The 20,888-nt window shown below is 34.6% G+C and overlaps 1 protein-coding gene across 2 annotated transcripts in view; it reads left to right on the top strand.

Annotated features, from left to right (window-relative positions):
* LOC129255775 (host cell factor 1-like) overlaps nt 1–20,888 on the top strand; it is a 35,709-nt gene that overhangs the window by 3,174 nt on the left and 11,647 nt on the right. The window contains exons 4-15 of one of the 2 annotated variants that reach the window (XM_064096662.1): nt 350–434; nt 2,630–2,736; nt 9,103–9,248; nt 9,941–10,058; nt 10,490–10,609; nt 14,496–14,572; nt 15,221–15,541; nt 15,843–16,047; nt 16,873–17,058; nt 17,763–17,990; nt 19,921–20,072; nt 20,631–20,717. In XM_064096662.1, coding sequence (XP_063952732.1) covers nt 350–434; nt 2,630–2,736; nt 9,103–9,248; nt 9,941–10,058; nt 10,490–10,609; nt 14,496–14,572; nt 15,221–15,541; nt 15,843–16,047; nt 16,873–17,058; nt 17,763–17,990; nt 19,921–20,072; nt 20,631–20,717 — 1,832 coding nt within the window. Of the gene's footprint in view, nt 1–349; nt 435–2,629; nt 2,737–9,102; nt 9,249–9,940; nt 10,059–10,489; nt 10,610–14,495; nt 14,573–15,220; nt 15,542–15,842; nt 16,048–16,869; nt 17,059–17,762; nt 17,991–19,920; nt 20,073–20,630; nt 20,718–20,888 lie in introns of both variants that reach the window. The other variant, XM_064096661.1, reaches the window with a different exon arrangement.

Below are 20,888 nucleotides of genomic sequence, written 5' to 3'. Positions count from 1 at the left end.
TACTTTTATTTGAGTGTCATAAGAGGGTCAATATATGGAGACATATAAGCTTTTGTTTACTTATTATAGTACAGTAGACTCTGTTTAGATAGATTTACATGCAGTCAAGTAATACTAATAGCCAAATGAATGTTGATATATTTTATTTTCAGACAAGAATATACAACTTTGTTGTTTACATCTTTTCTATCAAAATGCAATCAAATTTTTGTGGTCCCAAAAGAGTAGTCTTGGATGTCTGATGCATCCTCATATCCTTATTAAACTTATTAGTTAACTAATGTATTTCTTATGTTTTTTTTCTGTATCGAGTATATTTTGATTGATGATGATCTCATGACTTAAACAGATACACTCACTTGGGTCAAACCTGAACTCAATGGACCCAACCCTCTACCAAGGAGCTTGCACTCTGCCACGGTCATTGGAAACAGGTATGCATATTTGTTGACACTAACAGGGTTCCCAGCCCATCAGGGAAATCAGGGGAAATTATTTTACTTTTTTCCAGCCAGGGAAAAATCAGGGAATTTAAAAAAAAAATACCTCAAATCAGGGGAAAATGCCTCAAATGAGGGTAAAGTCAGGGGAATTTTGATCGGCCTTAAAGTCGAAAGCACGGTAGTCAGTCAGACTGTTATATTATGTTGCATATCAAAGTGGCGTCTTTAATATAGTGTGTTGTAATTTAATGATATGTACTAGGATTGCCTTGAATCAACCTCCTTCTCTATAAGGTGAGGAAAGGATGGCTGTATGGGGAGAAGGGAGGCCATTACATGCCTGGGAATGGGTTTGAATAATTATCAGGGAATTTTAAACTTCATCAGGGAAAAATCAGGGAATTGGTTTTCTTTAAAAGCTGGGAACCCTGACTAATATAAGATGAATATAGAATAGGCATTCACTCTTCTCCTTTTCCATCTTCTCCTCCTTGATAATCTACCCCTTCACTGCTGTAGATTATTTACTTCAATTGTTTTGTGGTTAGAAAGTTTATCAAATTTTGATCTAGTTTTACAAAGTGAAGTTTATTTGATTGGAAAGAATAAAATGTTGACCCAAACTTAAAAATTCAGACGTTTCCCTTTCTTGATTTTGAAAAAAAAAAGAAATGGATATTATATGATGATGATGAAAGTGGAAATGTTTTAAAGTATTTTAAAAGGCTTTTTTATATATGGTTAAGTTAAATCATTTTTTTTCCATCTACCTTTTTTATTGTCACTGATAATATTCTATGAGGAACTATTGAAGATTACATCTTGACTAATTTTAGCAAGAAGTAGTTACTTAAACAGCCAAGCAATGAAAAGGTGATAAATACGTTTGTAAATTGTAAAAAAAAAAGAAATTGATATTTAAAAAAAATTAACAATAAAAGAACTAGATTGATTCTCAACTGCACACGATAAACATTTAATGCCTTTGTCACTGCCATAAACAGTCTTTAGGGGCATTGAGTGTTGCCTTTGTCTATCCTTCCATCCGTTCCCAAAGTTGGTTTATGAGTGATCACTTGAAAATCTTATCTGTCAAATTTATAGAAATAAGGGGGGGGGGTGTATTGGTAAATCACTTATATTAATTATGTTCCTCACACAAGGTCATCATGATGGGATAGTGGAGCAGCATTTAATTTGGATCCAAACAAAGGTCAAAGGTTGCAGCTTGTACCATATGCAAATGTGGTTCTGCAGGAATACTTGAAAATATAAAGATTTTAATATTTGGTGTGTAGGTACATCACACCAAAATACTTGTCAAATTATGTTCATTGAGAGAAGGTCAGAGGTAAAAAGGTCACAAGTCAATACGAATTGGATTCATTGCTATAACTTGAAAATATTAGACAGATATTGGTTATCTGTAGTGTGTAATTAGATCACACTGGAATTAAAGTTCAGTATCAAATTTGGACGCTGCAGGTCAAGGGTCGAATTGTCAAAGGTTACTGCTCATTACATATGGGAAGATATTCATTTTTTTATGTGTAGCTAGCATACAGGTCAAGTTCAAATTTGGAGTTTACAGGTCATGGGTCACTTCTCATTGTTGGAATGGTTTCCTTGAGACAAATCACCAACATATTTCAATCATTTTAGTGTGTGGGTTACTCGCTTTAAAAAGGGTAAGTTTTGAGTTTACAAGCCGAAGGTCGCACAGCTTATTCATTATTTGATATTGGTTTCCATGTTATAGATTGATAAAGAAAATTTAATGATTTTACTTACATCCCAGGTCAAGTTTAGATTTTTATTATGTGTCTTGGATTAGAGTTCAAATTCAATAACAGTAGGGGTAAAAAGTATTCTGCTTTTGATGATTTGCGGTTTGTTAATATAGTGGGTATAGAATTAATAATAAAGTCCTTCAGGGGGTGGAATGTTCCAAAAAGTTAAAGTGTTAAGTGTGTGATTGAATGCCATACCTATAAAGTGCTAACATAGTACAGCTAATTCTATTGATAATTATGCAATAATATACATTCCCTGTGAGTAATCCAACCAATGCAATGAAAAGAAGTTTACTTAATGGGATTATACACTGACAGCATAGATATTGTATGTTATTATTTTAATGCAGAAATGATCATTGTCTGAATACATACTTTTGTTTTTCATCTTAGAATGTTTGTATTTGGTGGCTGGGTACCCCTTGTGATGGACGATGTCAAAGTAGCAGCTCATGAAAAGGAATGGAAGTGTACTAATACTCTTGCTTCTCTCAATTTAGGTAAGAATCATAATGATATTGGTGTGGATTTATAGAGAGCACACACTGTCCAAATGTGCTCATGGTGCTAGCCCAGCATCGGGTCTCCTCTATACAAGCTACAAATATTTTTAAAATATACAAAATTTACCTAAACTTACACTGCAAAAGTTACAAACATTTGCTAATATATACAAGTTTATATCACTCACCAGAATTCAAGCTGCATCTTGGTGGGATGCGGTGCCCTCTTGCTTGCTGCTCCGGTCCGATCACTAGCAATGTAAAGGACTTGCAAGTTTGTTTACAGAAGAGGTGCCGGGTGGTCTAAGATGCCGGGCTATGCATACTGTATGAAACTCTACAGTTTGACTCCCAGCATGGCACTTATTTATGCCATCAAGCAAAGTATTTTAGGCACCTTATTAACAGTTTGAGCTGTGTCTATCCTGTATGCAGTTTTTCTTTGCAATTTCTTACATTTCACTATGGGTAATAAATGGGGAATGCAGGAAGGCTGCTATGACAAAGCACATAGCACCTTTAAAGAGGTATTCCTGCTGGAAGATGAGGTACAGATTTTGACAAGGTGTTTCATCCATTATGCTCTTTTATTATACATCAAATAAATGAAATGCAATACAAAAGAAAGGTTGTTTATCGTGCATGTTTTGCCACTGGAATGCACTCAGAAAATAAAGTTTATATAAATTTAATGGTGATCATTGTTTTTGTCTCACCTGCGTAACAGAGCGAGGCGGCATCGTCACCATTGAAATCTTAACCTAAGGTTAAGTTTTGAAACGTCATCATAACTTAGAAATAGACCTAGTTCATGAAACTTTGATGTATGGTATGGGTAAATCAAGCATTACTGAACATCCTGCCTGAGTTTCAGGTCACATGACCAAGGTCGAAGGTCATTTAAGGTCAATGAACTTAATATGTTGTTTTTTTTGGTAAGTCATTAGTCGTTTTTGTCTCGCCTACATAGCAGAGCGAGACTATAGGCGCCGCTTTTCCGACGGCGGCGGCGGCGTCAACATCAAATCTTAACCTAAGGTTAAGTTTTTGAAATGACATCATAACTTTAAAAATATATAGACCTAGTTCATGAAACTTGGACATAAGGTTAATCAAGTATTACTGAACATCCTGCCTGAGTTTCAGGTCACATGACCAAGGTCAAAGGTCATTTAGGGTCAATGAACTTAGACCATGTTGGGAAAATTATTTTCAAAATCTTAACCGAAGGTTAAGTTCTTGAAATGACATCATAACTTAGAAAGTATATGGGCCTAGTTCATGAAACTTGGGCATAAGGTTAATCAAGTATTAGTGAACATCCTGCTCGAGTTTCAGGTCACGTGACCAAGGTCAAAGGTCATTTAGGGTCAATGAACTTTGGTCAAGTTGGGGGTATTTGTTGAATTACTATCATAACTTTGAAAATTCATGGATCTAGTCCATGAAACTTGGACATAAGGTTAATCAAGTATTAGTGAACATCCTGTGCAAGTTTCAGGTCACATGACCAAGGTCAAAGGTCATTTAGGGTCAATGAACTTTGGCCAAGTTGGGGGTATTTGTTGAATTACCATCATAACTTTGAAAATTTATGGATTTAGTTCATGAAACTTGGAAGTTAGGTTAATCAAGTACCACTGAATATCCTGTGCGAGTTTCAGGTCACATGACCATGGTCAATGGTCATTTAAGGTCAATGAACTGTGGCCGTGTTTGGGATATATGTTAAATTACCATCCTAGCTCTGAAAGTTTATGGATCTAGTTCATAAAACTTGGACATAAGAGTAATCAAGTATCACTGAACATCCTGTACGAGTTTCAGGTCACATGACCATGGTCAAAGGTCATTAAAGGTCAATGAACTTTGGCCGTGTTGGGGGTATTTGTTGAATTACCATCCTAACTGTGAAAGTTTATGGATCTAGTTCATAAAACTTGGGATATAAGAGTAATCAAGCATCACTGAACATCCCCTGTGAGTTTCAGGTCACAAAACCAAGTCAAAGGTCAGTTAAGGTCAATAAACTTAGGCCATGTTGGGGTAATTGTTGAAGTGCCATCATAACTTTGAAAGTTTATGGATAGAGTGAATGAAATGTGGACATGGGTGTAGTTGACAGTCTTAAGTCTCCGTTCAAATGTCATTTATGGTCAATGAACGTGGTATTATGTCATTATATGAATGATGTTTTTGTGAATGATTATTTTATAGTAGTTTTCAAAGTTAGCACTGCTGCTATATTAAATTGCGTAATGCAGGCGAGACTGCCAGAGGCGTTCCACTTGTTAAAGTTATTAATGCTGCTATATTGAATTGCGTAATGTAGGCGAGACTGTCAGAGGCATTCCACTTGTTGCTTTTACTTGTTACATGTAGATGATTAAAATTGATCAGTTTGAATGTTATTAACAATGTATTAACTTATTAACTGTGATGCTATTGTCTCAGAAAAAATAAAATCATTTAAAAAAATGTTAAATTTAATGAAATGCTTACAAATATCAAGGGTGTTAAGGTACATTTACTTCTTAGAATTTCTCACAGTATCTGGACCATTAATTAGCTTCTTTTTTTCCTTTTTTTTTTTTGGGGGGGGGGCTTTGTCTGATTTATGCATAAATTGGAATGATAAAATAGTAGTGATTAAAACTGAATAGAAAGTTTTAACTAAGATGACCGATGTTCATCCTGAATGCATGATTGATGGCTGAGCTCTCAGGGGAAGGGGGGGGGGGGTTGATTGCGAGTTGGGTCCAAATAAGCATGCTCTTTTAGGATTAAGTACATAAAATCAAGTACACACAGTTTCAACATGAACTCTATTTCAGCCAAAACTCATATACTCATTTATATTTAAAGTAAAATTTACTTAGAACAGGAGATGAAGTTTTGTACACAAAAGAAAAGGTGAAAAAAAAAAACAGCAGGGGTTTTGAGGGTTACATAACAAAAGCTTGATATTTATAAACCAGGTAGGAATTGGCGTACCGGTAATAGTTTTAATTTACTTTCATAAAGTGAATAATCAAATTTTGTGGAAGTTGGGCACTAGACAGGCAGCATTTAGTTGATTTGTATGCATTTAATGCCCAGGATTTATGGGGGTGTAGACTTTTCTGTGCCCCCATCCCCTGTAAGGGTTGACAGAATCAATGGATATATATGTGTATATACATAATCAAAACATACCCTACTTGAATTTTAGTGTAAAGCACTTGTGGTTAGAAAACTGGATAACAGGATATGGATTCTGAGGGCTGTATATTATGCATGTCAATGCCAATGACAGTTATGTGGTAAAGATCTGTGCTCAGTGGACATCCCTGTGAAAGAGCTCTATATTGAAGCCATTAGGAAATGATTAATTAAGGTAGTTGTTTGACTATCATTGACTTCATTACAGATTATTTACAGGAAATAGGATAATTACAAATAGTTAAAAAAAATTAAGAATAAAATTGCACACATAAGCCATCTTCATTTCACATGATTTTAAATTATGTATTCTAAAGTAGATTTTGTTTATTTCATGATGAAGTAGTAAAAATCGAAGTGCTTTTTTAAAAGCCATACAGGATTTATCATTTATTTCATGAGAATGGCAAAATTGGACTTGTAGTAAATTTGAGTTTTTTTTTTTTTTACTCGTGAAGGAATAAATGTACACAGTACTGGGTTTGATAAACTACATGTTCAGACAAATAGATTTATCCAATGATGACCCTCATTGAATCACACCCTTGATCCCTTTATACATTGAGCATAAATCACTAAATATTAACAGCTGTTATCAATGTTCTTGAAAGAAAGTGAAATTGTAGGCTTTGATGTACTGTAGTCCACCCGTGCAATACTAGCATAAGCCAAGTATACCGCAGGTTTACATGTCTGGTTGGATCATCAATGTTATATGATCACATCCTTTGCCAAGTTTCCTTATCTGTGATTTACATGAAGGGGCGTGGTCAGCTGAATGCATGCCGAGAATACGCCCACTGTCATGCCAGTAGTTACCAAGGGTAACCTTGATCCAATTTGTGTGTGTAATTTGTAACATAGTGTTGATTGGTGAGCTCACACAAAAGCAGACGTATGGACAAGTGAATTATCAATTACTAGTATGGATGTGATTGAATTATAATGATTTTGTTTGCTTGTCAAAATGTTTGACACATAAATTTGTTCTTGCTTTCTTTTTCATATAACATATATGTAGTTTCTCCTCCTTTATATCCTTTCTTGATGAGATGTTTATACAAAAACTATTGTTCTTATAACAGTTTTTCTATCTTTTGAGTCCCTTTCCCCTTCCCCTAAATTCTTTTCTCTGTCTCTCACCCTCTTCATATCTTCATCTCTTTATATCTCTTCACACTCTCTCTTTGCTTCCTTTGTCTTTTTATCACCCCTCTCTATTTCATTGCATCTTTCTATGTACAGTCTGTCTGTCTTTCCATCTCTTTCTGTTCTTCTCTCACACTAATTTACTCTTATCCCCTCTCTTTCTTTCCTTGCCTCCCTTTCTTTGTTTTCCTCTCACTGTCCCCCTCATTTCTCTCTCTCTGTTACTTTTTTCTGTCAATTACTTTATTTGTTGATTCTCCTTGGTTGTAAAGCTACTTCCTCCCTCTATACCATAGCTGTTATTAAGGAGTTGGAAGGGTCACATTTCCTTACATGACTCATCCATTCTGACTCTGACTTCCTTCATAACACTTGACTCAGCCATAGTTATTTTTCCTCAGATTTTTTCCAAAAAAAATCTTATGAGTATCTAATTTGATTTTCATAATCTGTTAAATTGTGTTTGTAAAATCATAGAATTTTACATGCAAGCTCATCGTGAATGATTGTAAGATTTGTCAAAAAAAAAATCCTGTCACAACAAATATATTTGAGTCATAATTTCATTACAGAAAATGGATTTATAATACTCATGTAGAGTATGTCTTTGGCTGTTAAAATAGCTGTCCTAAACTATTTTCAAAGTTATCTTATAAACTTAAAAGTACCGTTTTTAACCAAAAAAAATTAAGTCTTGAAAGTCTCCAAGATGGGATGGGATCATCAATCAATTTCCTAATCAAATGTAAATTTTAAGCTGACAGATTTTAATATATAACATACTCAGATTTCTTCCACGCTTATAAATCATATATTTATACTTTCACATGTGTATATTTAGTTGTCTTTTATTTCATGTCACCCTTTAAAAGTCAGACAAGACAAAACAAACCAAGCATGTCTCCCTTAATTGGTTAATGAATGAAGGATGTGGCTTTCTTATCTTTAGGATCTGAAATGAGACATTGGGTGAAAAAGTGTTTTTTTATGTATTTTGCCCTTTCATATTTTTGTCTTATAGAATTTTCAGGTGGTTCATTCTTGAGTTTCTGCTTTTCTGTTTACTTTCTCTCAAATTATAAATACTATGTTGTTGAATGAATGATATATATAAACATAAGACAGGATTTTGTACATGATTTTCAATTTATTATCTGTATGATACTAGATTTTCAATGACATCTGTGACAAAAATGAAATATTCATGTACATTGTGAAATTAATAGTGTTAGAATTATATCAACAAATTATTGAATTTTTCAGTTGCTTTCAAGACATTACTAATTTATTTACTTCCAATGACTCTTGCATAATAACTTTTATAGCTACAATGTGCGGAAGATGATTTGAGATATTTTCTCTCTGAAAGCATTTTCTAAAAGCAAGGTGAATCAGAAAAAAAGGGATTTTAGAGTGAATTAGACGGGGGGGGGGGGGTGTTTAGTCCAATATACTAAGAAGGATTTAATAGATAGTTTAGAGATAGGCCTACTTTCTCTAGGATTTAGAAGGGGATATTAGAAGAAAGGTAACATTAAGGAAAAAAAATGTACATAGATTTATTTGTAAAAAAAGTGGAACCTTCACATTGAAACATCATCAGGAGCTTATATATCAATATTTGCTCCAACCCCCCAAAAAGTATTGAGTGACTTTCTTGCAAATTACTTATTTATTTTTGGCTTTTTGTCTCGCCTAATCAAAGTTCGGCAGAGACCTAGTGATCACTTTTCCTGTTGGTCCATTGGTGTGTTACAAAAATGTTAAAGTTTTCAGCAACTTGCTATCATTTCTTCATTTCTGCATCAATTATGTTCATACGTGGTACATATGATCCTTGGGTAATACCACACGTGTGTTCTTGAGGATGATAACGTTGAAGGTCATCTAGGGGTCAAAAGATTGTATTGCATATTTTATTGATCACAAAATCAGGCAAGACTTGTGGTTCGTGAAACATCTCGTTATGTTAGGATTAACTGTTCATTACATTTTTCTTTGATGATCTTATAGCAACCCACACATGGGAGCCACTTGCTATGGAGGTGTTTGAGGAGGCTGTACCCAGGGCTAGAGCTGGACATTGCTCTGTTGCTATCCATACTAGACTCTATGTGTGGAGCGGACGGGATGGATACCGCAAGGCTTGGAATAACCAGGTAACAAATTTGTTTTCACTGGGTCTACAGGCAGATGATCTAATTCTCCGATCAATCATGGCTAAACCCATTTGGTCTACTATTAATTTGGTCTAATGACCGTTTGGTCCAGTTATCACTTGGTCCAACCATCACTTGGTCTATATGTCATTTACCCTAATGCCCATATGGTCTTATTTCCACGTTGTCTACCTGTTATTTTGCACTTTGTTAGACCAAGTGGATATTAGACAAAGTGGGTACTGCCTATTTCGAAATTCTGACAAAATGGTATTCAACTAAATGGAAATTTGAAAAATGGTTTCTAGACGGAATTGTAGAAAATTAGCATTAAACCATGAATGAGACCAAATGTAAAGTAGACATAGACCAAGTGGCATTTTACCTTCTATTCCTTGTAGAACTTTAGATCAACTCATCAATGATGATTTACATTTTTTTCCATATCAGTATAGCTGCAGGGTCACAGTTCAACTGTTAGTTCACATTACTTAACTGATTTTATTGGGATGGATGGATTAAAGATATACTGGAATATTGTGAGTGTAGTACATATGAACATATTCTTTACTTTCCATATTTGAGGGAAAATCCTTGTTGTATTTTATTGGGGAATATGCTATGTAAGTTTAGCAAATATGAACATATCCTATACTTTGATATGTGAGATACAATCGTTGTTTTTCTTGTAGGTGTGCTGCAAAGATCTTTGGTTCTTAGAGACTGAGAAACCGATGGCACCAGGGAGGGTACAGCTGGTACGAGCTAGCACCACCACCCTAGAAGTATCTTGGGGTGCTGTAGTTACAGGTTGGTATTTCAAACAAGCCCCAAAAAATGTCGCAAGTTTACAATCAATGGATGCTTGATTCATAGGTATCATGACGAAAGAATAAGTATTATGATTTTCAAGTAAATTTTTTTGGAGGTATTCATCTTCGAGATATAAGTTGGCTGAATTGATGTTTAGCTCAATAAAATATTGCTTGTCAGCAAGACCTGTAAGACGGACATTCAGAGTCGTAAAAAGTATTTGAAGCATGGTAATAAATACACAGAAGGAAACAGGCAAAATTGTTCTAACAAGGTTAAAGAACATTTGTGGTGTCTAACGGATGAACAAAAAACCTAAAGATCTTTCCATTAAATCTGTATTAGGCTGTTGAATGATTTTGTATCTACATTCCATGATATCCATTTTGTGAGCCTAAAATGCTTCTTTTGCTAATGTTGCATTTCAGCTGATGCCTATTTACTGCAGCTTCAGAAGTATGACATGCCCCCTACCTCAAGTGCAGCTTTACCCTCTGGGGGTAGCGCTGCTCCCGCTAAACCAATCCAATCACCTATCAAAACACAAGGTAAGTGTTTTTTGGTCGGGAGCAGCCAATCACTGGATCTTTCTTTTTATGATTGATATTCATTTGTTAATTCTGTGGTGTGTGGTGTGTACATTACTGTTATCCATGTAATTGATTGTGAAGTTTGGATCAATTGTGTTAAGGAAAGGGATTTTTTTTCTCTTTGTATGTGAAGAAGTTGTTTTGCTGTGATTTGTAGACTCGGAGAGTACCACAATGGGACAGCATTTGACTCTTAATGGAAACTATTTTCAAAACAATTTCAAGTCGCCAAAAAATATGTTTTGGGACAACGGCTTCTGAAAATACAAGTGATTAATTCATCACTATGCTATAACAAAGGACCATGACATCAGACTTGCATTATATAATCACTTCATTACTGGACCAGGTAGGCGTTTCATAAGGCTGTTCATAAGTTAAGAGCGACTTTAAGAACGACTGGTTAAACTTTCTTAGGCTCTAAGTAATCACCAATGAACATTTAATGGTCAATATCACTTACCACAAGAAAGGATCACCAGTAATTTTTAAAGGTCACTCTTAATGATCAGTTTTATGAAACGGCCCCCAGTATTGCAATGTATGATAAGATGTGAATCATTATAGTGCCAATTATGTACACTATGCATATTTTCTATGTTCAAATTAGATTACAAATAATTCTCTTTTGATCATTTGAAACCTTAAAGCTATCATTGTTTGAAAAATGTTACATTATGTACTCTGAAGCGAGTTGATGTTGTTTGCATCTTGTATGTTTTACTGAGTGTATCTGTTGATAATATTTCTGTTGGTGGAATAATACGCAATATAAAATGACATAACTAACATCTATATTTCCTTTTATCCACAATCTTTTTCGAATTAATTGTCACATTTTAATCAGTTCATTCTCTCTAATCATTTATTCATGCTTTCTTTAGATTATTTAATTTTTTAAAGCTCCTTCATGAAACTTCAATTATAATTGCACTGCAAAAAAAAAATGATGTCCTTCTAATTGACCTATTATGTATTTTCTGATATTAGTGTCCACAAACGCTTTCAAATTAAATTGTCACATTTTAATCAATTCATTCTCTCTAATTTTAAAATGCTTTTCTTTGAATTATTTAATTCTTTAAAAGCTCCATCACTCAACTTCCATTAGACCTGTACATAAACAGTTTGCAAGCCTTCAAATTAACCCATTCTTACGTATTCTCTGATATTAGTGAAGAGTGTTATCAATGTGATCGATGTTTATTATTCCTTAACCCCATCCCACCTGTCAATCAACCACTCATCCGTGCATGTCCTTGAATGAGACTAACATATTGACTTCTTGATTCCAGCGACCACCACATTTCGGGTGGTGGCTCCAGGCTCCTCGGCCACTTGCCCTATTCAGTTGATCAAAAATAGTAAGTGTGAGAGAGAAAGCAAGAGACTGCATGCAGAATGTGTCCATCTGTTGAGATAATAATGATAAAGTCAGTGCATTGTGATATTTGTAGCATGAAATAGATGTTGATTTTTGAGACGTTTTTATGCCAAATGAATGACTGGTCGCATGTTCAATGGAACATTTGGATAAAATATTGCATTTTGTGAATGCTTTACTCATGCTAAAGATTGTAAGGTACATTTGAACAATGATTAGCATTTCACAGTGTTGTGTTAGCACAGTAGGTGTCAGTGCTGAATGAAAGTGAATGTGAAAACCTTTTCAGTTTATTAGTCCATCAATGTTTGGTGCTGTCAAAGCACTGTAAACATTGTCCCACATGTATTATTCACTGAGGGTGAGCAAATGGAGTATTTCTTCATAACCACATCACACCAAGCGGTATTTTTATATTTCGTTTATAGTGATTTGCTTGTCATTGTTGTTACAGGAAGTTATTTATTTCAATCATCAAGTATTTGATTACTTTGCTGTACAATATTGTCATAACATGGACCAAAATTATTTTTTAGAAATTGAAAGAGATATATCCTGCCTGTATCCACTCATCATAAATATAGCATTGCATGTTTGTAATTTCTTTAAAAGCTTGTATTTGTCATTCAGATATTATCATATCCAATTTGCATCAAGTGGCAGATGAAAATGGTACATGTTTTTGTTAACTTGACAACTTGTTTATTTTGGATAATGCCTGTATCTTTGCATTGTTGGCAACCACTCAACAACATGAAACACAAAGCGGTGCCTCCCCTAATGGATTTCAATAGAAATACGTTGATGGTATTTGTGATGATAAAATAAGTTATAAAGCACTTGGCAGTCCTGCCAAATCATTATCTTGTGAATAGCAGATGGAAGCTTTTGTGAAGTGTGTTTGCATGAGTATTTATAGTGAAAGCTTCTATTTCTGCTTTTACATGTTGCTTTCTGGGACAGATGTTAATGAGTTAAATAAACTTGAAATATGTAAAAGCAGTGACAAATATACCTCGTGTGCGATTGCTTGATGTTTAGATGTTTAAAAATTTGGCAAACATAGTAATTACATTTGGAGATCCCTGGATATCAGGAAATGATACTTAACTTATTAATAGTTCTGCATGATGATATAGATGATTGGGAGATGTGCATGAGCTGGTAAATGTATTTGATCAGAAGGTCTGATATTTTAAGGGACAAGTACATTCCAATTTACAAAAATCATGCCTAAAGTGAGTTTTTACTATAAATTCAAATTGTAAAGCTAAAGTATGTATTGAGTGCTTAGCAGTCAGGCCAAGTTGTTGCAAAAACAAAGTGGTTATGAGCAATATAACTTGATTTTCCTCCCATTATTACATAACTTTGTGTATAGACAAGTATGGTCTGTCAAGTCACGCATGACTTGGCTCTCTTTAAAGGCAAACTTGTAACTTTTCAAAGTTCACAGGAAGCATATTATCAATAGTGATCATTAACTTTTCTTTCTGTTCACATTGATGTTGAAGTTACCTATTGTGTTTACACAACAATCTTGATTCATTTAGCAATTCCAAATCTAGAAATTAAGAAATTCCCCCCCAAACTTACACTAATAGACCCATACAAAACATGTCAGGATAATATGTGCAACTGTCTATGTTCTCATTAAAGGACAAGTCCACCCCAACAAAAAGTTGATTTGAATAAAAAGAGAAAAATCCAACAAGCAAAACACTGAAAATTTCATCAAAATCAGATGTAAAATAAGAAAGTTATTACATTTTAAAGTTACGCTTAATTTCACAAAACAGTTATATGCACATCATTGCTGGTATGCAAATGAGGAAACTATGACGTCATCCACTCACTATATCTTTTGTTTTTTATTATATGAAATATGAAATATTCTGATTTTCTCCTCATTGTCAAGTGATACAACGATTAATTCCTCCCTGAACATTTGGAATTAGCATTGTTTAATGCTATGTGGTTCACTCAAGTTGGTCCTTATTGTCAAATCTATAACAAATGAAATATTGTATAATTCAAACAATAAAAAACAAAAGAAATAGTGAGTGATGGACATCATCGACTGACTCACCAAGTTGTGCATATCACTGTTTTGTGAAAAGTAAGCGAAACTTTAAAATGTCATAACTTTCTTATTTTACATGCAATTTTGATGAAATTTTCAGCACTATGCTAGTTTGATTTTTCTCCTTTTATTCAAGTCAGCATTTTCCTGGGGTGGACTTGACCTTTAATATAAGTATGCTAAAGCAGAGCCTGTGTTGCATTGTGCCTATTTGTTCCTTTATCTGTACAAATTTACTGCAAAATAAAGTCATCAAATTTCACATATTTCCCCTTATTCTTTTCTGAAAACATTACAAGTAAAACATTGCAATACAGTGATCCAAAGAAAATGTATTTTTGTAAACAATTTGAATTGATTTTCTTGTCTATTTTTAGCTCCAGGAGTTAAGATTCAGAGCCCGACATCTTTGGCTGGGTCAGCAGGGGCCAGTTCACTCATTAAACTCAGCAAGGTAAATAACATTGTAATGTATAAATATGGATGATATTCACTATAATTTTCAATATGATATTAATGTGTTTTCACAGGACAGTCAGTTTTCTTAGTACCGATTTCTTGCATTACTATTAATTTTGCAATCAGTTCCACGAGCAATTACTTCTGTATACATTAACTGAACATATTTTTCTTACTTCATTGGTATTTCAATTCAAGAAAGTAATTTGAATTTGATACTTCAAAACAAGTTTCAATTCACCAGTCCAGGCATAGCTCTATATACAGTATCTTTTGAAGGGGAGATTTACAATGACATGTTGGTTTGAACGGAAGCAGTAATATGAGAGAAACAATTAAATGAAGGTTTGGCCAATTTTTTAAATACCATCGCTTCTACGTAGCACAAATAAAATCATGAATGAGGTCATTCATTTATGCAGTCAAACATGTTGAAACGCATATATCAAAGTACTATTTTAAGCCATTGAATACTAATTGGAACAAATTATTTTCCCATAAGAACAATACATTTCTATACATTTTTGGTGTGCTTAAAAAAAAGCAACCCTGTTTTTTGCATTTTAGGGTCGTTCCAATGAGGGGAACATACCCTTTTTAGGCCTAATAACAGAGAATTAATGTTTTTCTAATCTTCTGACAGCCTACTCCTGGTGTCCAGTCACAAAACACCCTGAGTGGTATCGTAGCTCTTGCCGAGGCTGCTGCAGGGACGCAGAAGATGACCAGCACCACTGCTGTCTCACCAACCCCCAACAAACCACTCTTGACCACAGGAGGGTCTAACCTGACCTTAGTGACCCGTACCATGCCAGGAGGGGTCAGTGTCACATTGCCACAAGGGGTCAAGCTGACCACCGCAGCAGGAGGCGGACTCAAGATGGCCACAGCTGGTGGCAAACCTCAGGTTGTATCGGCTATGGTTTCAGGCACCACTAAAACGGTTACTCTCGTGCAGAATGCTGTAAGTTAGTTTGGTTTTTCATGATAAAGAGATATTGGTTTAAAAATTTGTAGAAGGGTGTCAGGGTCTTGTTTTACACAATCTAGAATGTAATGAAGCTTATTTGGTTGAGAAGCAAACTTAATATGTGAGTAGTATGGGAGAAGTATTTAAGAAAAAAAGTGAGAAAATAAAGGAACAGGCAGCAAAATACATGTAGAAATTAAATTGAGTGAATGATTTGGAAACATAAACGGTTCGGTAACGATACACTTGATTTATGAAAATACCTTTCTGAATATTATTTGACCAACCTCCCTAGGGTGCAACCAAGACAGGTAGTGTAGGTCCTGGAACTACCATCGTCAAGCTCGTCTCAACCACCCAGGCTGGAGGCAAACCTACCACCATCATCACCCCTATCAGCCAGGCAGGGTTGAAAGGTCAACCTACCATACTGGGCATTAGTAGCATCACGGCAGGTCAGCAAGGAAAGAGTATCATCAAGACCATTCCAGTTGGTAAAGGTTAGTCTGTGGATTCACAAAGAAAATATCTGCATGGGGGCTTTTTTCCTGACTTTTATTTATAGTGGTTTTATGCCAAGTGACATAAATCCAGAAACATTTTATTAGTTGTGAGGGCTATTTTTTTAGGGGGATGACCCCTAAAAATATTTGGGGGTCTTGCCCAGATATTATTTTGTCTTTCAAACTCCCAAGCATGGATCATATGGTAGAGTTAATTTTCATTATTATCTGCACTGTGTTTGTTGTGAAAAGGCACTTACCAATTAAATTTTGTTATCGGATTGCTATTGTTTGTATGTTTACTTTTTTGTTGTTTTGTGGTGATTATGATGGTTGTGGGTATTTTGACATAATGATTGTACCAAGACCTTGTATACCAGGGGAGGCAGAGGTAACATAGACTGCATCTTTGGTAAATTCACATCTGAAATGCATAAAGCAATAAAATTCCCATTGTTTTGTCATTCAAGTGAAATATACACTTCAACTTTAGAAAGAAAAATCTTATATGTTCCAATTTTGTTTTCTTCAAACCAACTGTATCGATGTGTGAACATCCATTGTTGTATATATTAACAAGTGTCATTGCATCAGAGAAAATGTGTTCTTGAACTTGGTAAAAGATATGTGATTGTTATTGACATCGCAGAATCCACATTAGAAAAGAAAATTGATTCGAACACTCTTTTCATGGAAAATCATTCAAATAGAGGAAGTTACCATGGGCATCAATTTTAAAAAGCAGTTTGCTACTTTCCACCACATGCTTTAATATCCGTGCTAATCATTGATCAAAATTCCCTTTACCTGACCATACAGCAGGTGTAGGCAACACTGCAACCAGCAAGACACCCACCATTGTAACAGTAACCACCAAGATGTTGACTGGAGCTACAGGTACTCCTACCAAGTTTATCACAACCGGAGGGGTTGGTGGTAAGCAACAGAAGATAGTCTTAACCACCCAAGCAGGTTCCTCTCCTACCATCCTATCAGGAACGCTCAAAGGTAAGGTTATATTTATTCAAAGATCATCTTGGGTAGGTTATATTAATTAGGATTCTTTAGGATTCAATAGGAATCATTATGGTCTGGCTCTGAAAAGTGGAAGTTACAGTGGAATTTGGTTTTTATGAAAATTTCAATTTGTGGGGTTATTCAAGTTTTGCTTACATCCATCTAAATTAGGATTTTATTCACTCATTCGATGGATAAGAAGTATGTACAATTAAGTTATATCATTGACAAGTTATATGAAGTTTTATTTTGTATTAAAATTCCAGTAACATTTTATGTTTGATGTTGTACTTGATCATTATTTCCAGATAAAAACGGGTGAAAAATTTAGTAAGCATATATAATTAGTGAATGAGGAGAGTGGGGGAAGGGAGGGGGTAAATTGGTACGTACAACGCATAATGATGATGATGATGATGATAATGATTATGATGATGATGATGATGATAATGATGATGACGGTAATGATGGTCATAATGAATATAATGATGATGGTATTGATGATGATGATGGTGTTGATGATGTTGATGACAATGATGATGACATAGTACAGAATTTACCTTTTCTAAGAAAGCTGTGCTAAATACTTTATTAATCATTTTTGAAGGAAGAAAGCTATGCTAAATAATTTCATTAATTTTTTTTGATGGAAGAATAATTACACTCTGGTCATATAATTGTATCTTACCCGACAGGTCTTGGTGCAGGGAATTCCCCCATCACCATCATCCGTGCTGTAGCCCCCCAGGGATCCTCCTCCGGGGCCAGCGGTCAGGTGGCAGGTAACACTATTCAGATCATTACCAAGGGTGGTGCTAAGAGTACCCTCAACCAGGCCAGTGCTGCCAATCTACTCAAATCACTCTCCACCTCTCAAGGCCTGACATCACCGCTTACTATCACCACCACTGCTAATTCATCCGGTGAGACCTCTCAAACATTTCATCCATTCAGTCATTCAAAAACCAGAAAAATTCATTTACATTTTGTGTCAAGCATTTTTTACCCTAAAAAGACTGGGGTATTTTGAAGCCTAACAAAGCTGGCATTATTTGGACCTTAGCATTGCAAATTTGGTCTCAAAAGATGTGTGAGTCTAAGAGGAAAAACATCTTTACGTATAGCATTGAAATTTCTTGTGTTACAAATTTTATCAAAAAAGTTATGTCAAGGGGTCTTAATAAGCATTTCCAGTCTTGTTGTGGCAAGTGTACATTGTGAAGTATAAAAGTCAGCTAAAGCAAACATTCCTTAAAAAATCTTTTTTGCAGCACTTAGAAACATTTGTATTAAGTGATATTTAAATGTTGCATATTATTATTTTTTTTAACTGCCAATTTTTGTGTGAAATTTCAATTATTAAAATCTTAGTTATCATGCTCCTTCTCTGGGCAATGTTGTTATTTCTTTAAAAAAATTCAGCATTACTGTAATCTTATAAATTTAGTGAATGGATATTAGAAAGCTACAAAGATTGTATCCTGAAATTTTCATCCCTTAGATATTGATCAGACACCTGATAAAATAGATGTTCATTTAAAGACATAAAATCTATCTTGTAAAGCACATTTTCATTTCACATCTTCCACATCATAATTTTGTAAGGGCTTGCACATTTCATATTATCTAGTAATGAATTGGAATATTGATAGACACATTTGGGGGATTTACTTAAGCTAAAAACAGGCTCTAAAGGGAAATTTTGAATGCATTAAAGGAGAATGAAACACTTGAAACCAGCTAAATCCATATCAAAGAGAAAAATAAAAAAAACATATTGTTGAAAGTTTGAGGAAGATTGAATGAATAATAAGAAAGTTACGAGCATTTGAATATTGAGATCACTAATGCCATGTAGATCCTCCTATTGGCAATGCGACCAAGATCTGTGATGTCACACATGTACAACTCCCTCATTACTTTAGTACTTATTTCACTTATATTCTCACTTTTATAGAGTTCTCTTTATGAGAGGACAAGTACAGAGGTTTCACAACATTATATCATTGATGAATCGTTTGTCATATGATTAGAATGAGCAAAAAGAGATGTTTTGGGGTATATTTTCAGTGTCCAAAAGGGGAGAGTTGTTCATCTGTGACATCATAGATCTTGGTCGCATTCCCAATGGGAGGATCTCCATAGCATTAGTGATCTCGACATTCAAATGCTCATAACTCTTCTATTGCTAGTCCTATTTTACTCAAACTTTTGTTGATCTTATTCTTTGATTTTTCTGCTTTCACAAAAGCTAACTTGCTCCAAGAGTTTCATTCTCCTTTAATCACAGAAATTATAATAGAAGAATATGATAATATGAATGTCAGGAATATAGTGATTGGAGGAAAGCTTTTAGATATTATAAGCAGTTTGTAACTTTGACTATGAATTTAAAAAAATTATTGTTGAATTTTCAAAACCTTTTAATAGGTCAGGCAGGAATTGCTTGAGCTTTGCAGTCTAAGTAATCAGTAGTATATGGTGATAATGATGAACAGCATTTGTATAGTAGCATTCATATATCCACATATTGATGATAGAAAGTTCATGTCTCAGTAGCATACAAACAAAGCATTTGATATTCTTCTGATAGGCATAGCTCTGTTTGTTGCACCTTACTGCTTTAACCAACACACTCGCTCTGCCCGCCAGGTGATCTCAGGCAGAGCATATGACAAACCTCAATTATTTCTTGCTTTATCTAGAGTTGTATTAAAGATAAGTTATACTTTTCATTCTGCTGGGAGCAAATTTTTCTTATTTCAACAATGCTTATCCATCCTTTAAAGGAGACCTTATCAGTTGCAATCTTAGTTACTATGACATTGTTTCCATTTCTCTTTTTTTCTGTAGGAGTCACAACTAAGCTGGTCACCATTCCTATTTCAGCCCTGACGGGGGCAGCATCCACAAACGTTTCCCCTGCCATTAACACAGTCATTTCTACAGTCGCGCAGGTTGCCTCCAATACAGCGGCTGTGCAAAAGACTACTTCCCCTGTAGCAGTAAGTTATTTTTTGATACATCAATCAGAATTCACAAAAAATTTATCTTCCAACAATTTTTTTTATTTTTTTATTATTGAACAAAGGAATGAAGTGGTTATGAGCCCACCAATCGAAACTAGATGCATGGTTTTCATGTATGTACATTATGCTTGTGGAGATTTCTTATGGTTGACGTATAATTTATTTGTGAATTCTATTTATAGCCTGAAGACTTCATTGCTATCAAACAATATCTTTTCAATAACAAGTTCCAACTGAATAGTAGGTAACACCCCCCCCCCCCTCTTGTAATTTTGAGTGAGATTTGCAATTGTTTGTCCTCAGCTATTATTGTACAATATCTGTCAGCTATATTGTGTAATAAGAATGGATCATTTTGGCCTTGGCAGTCTATAAGTAATGCATTATGTGATCATGATTTTTTTTTCTAAATACTAATTAATTGACTGTATGTTGACTGAAAACAATGGAAAAGAAAGATAGCATCATCAACAAAACCTTTATATTCATGTTAATAGCTTCTATTATAACATCCATTTATGTATTTTTGTTTAGTTGAGCACTGTAAGTACAGCACAGACCACACTTATATCAACAGTAGGCACCAAACCTACAGTCAGCCCACCAAGTACAGATCAACAGGTTCGTACATCTTTGTGATCTCATTCTTTTATCTCAATAGTCCATTAAGTATTCATTTACTTTGAAAACAACCGATAATACAGAAAATCGCTAGTTTACCTTTTCTGTACTGCATAGGTGTCCATTTTATCTTGATAGTATATTCATAAAGTGCTTGGTAGTACAAGTCTA

Source organism: Lytechinus pictus, chromosome 3 (genome assembly GCF_037042905.1).
Source record: "Lytechinus pictus isolate F3 Inbred chromosome 3, Lp3.0, whole genome shotgun sequence".
NCBI classification, from domain to species: domain Eukaryota; kingdom Metazoa; phylum Echinodermata; class Echinoidea; order Temnopleuroida; family Toxopneustidae; genus Lytechinus; species Lytechinus pictus.
The sequence above is the reverse complement of the archived record's forward strand: the minus strand, read 5'-3'. Positions and strand labels throughout refer to the sequence as shown.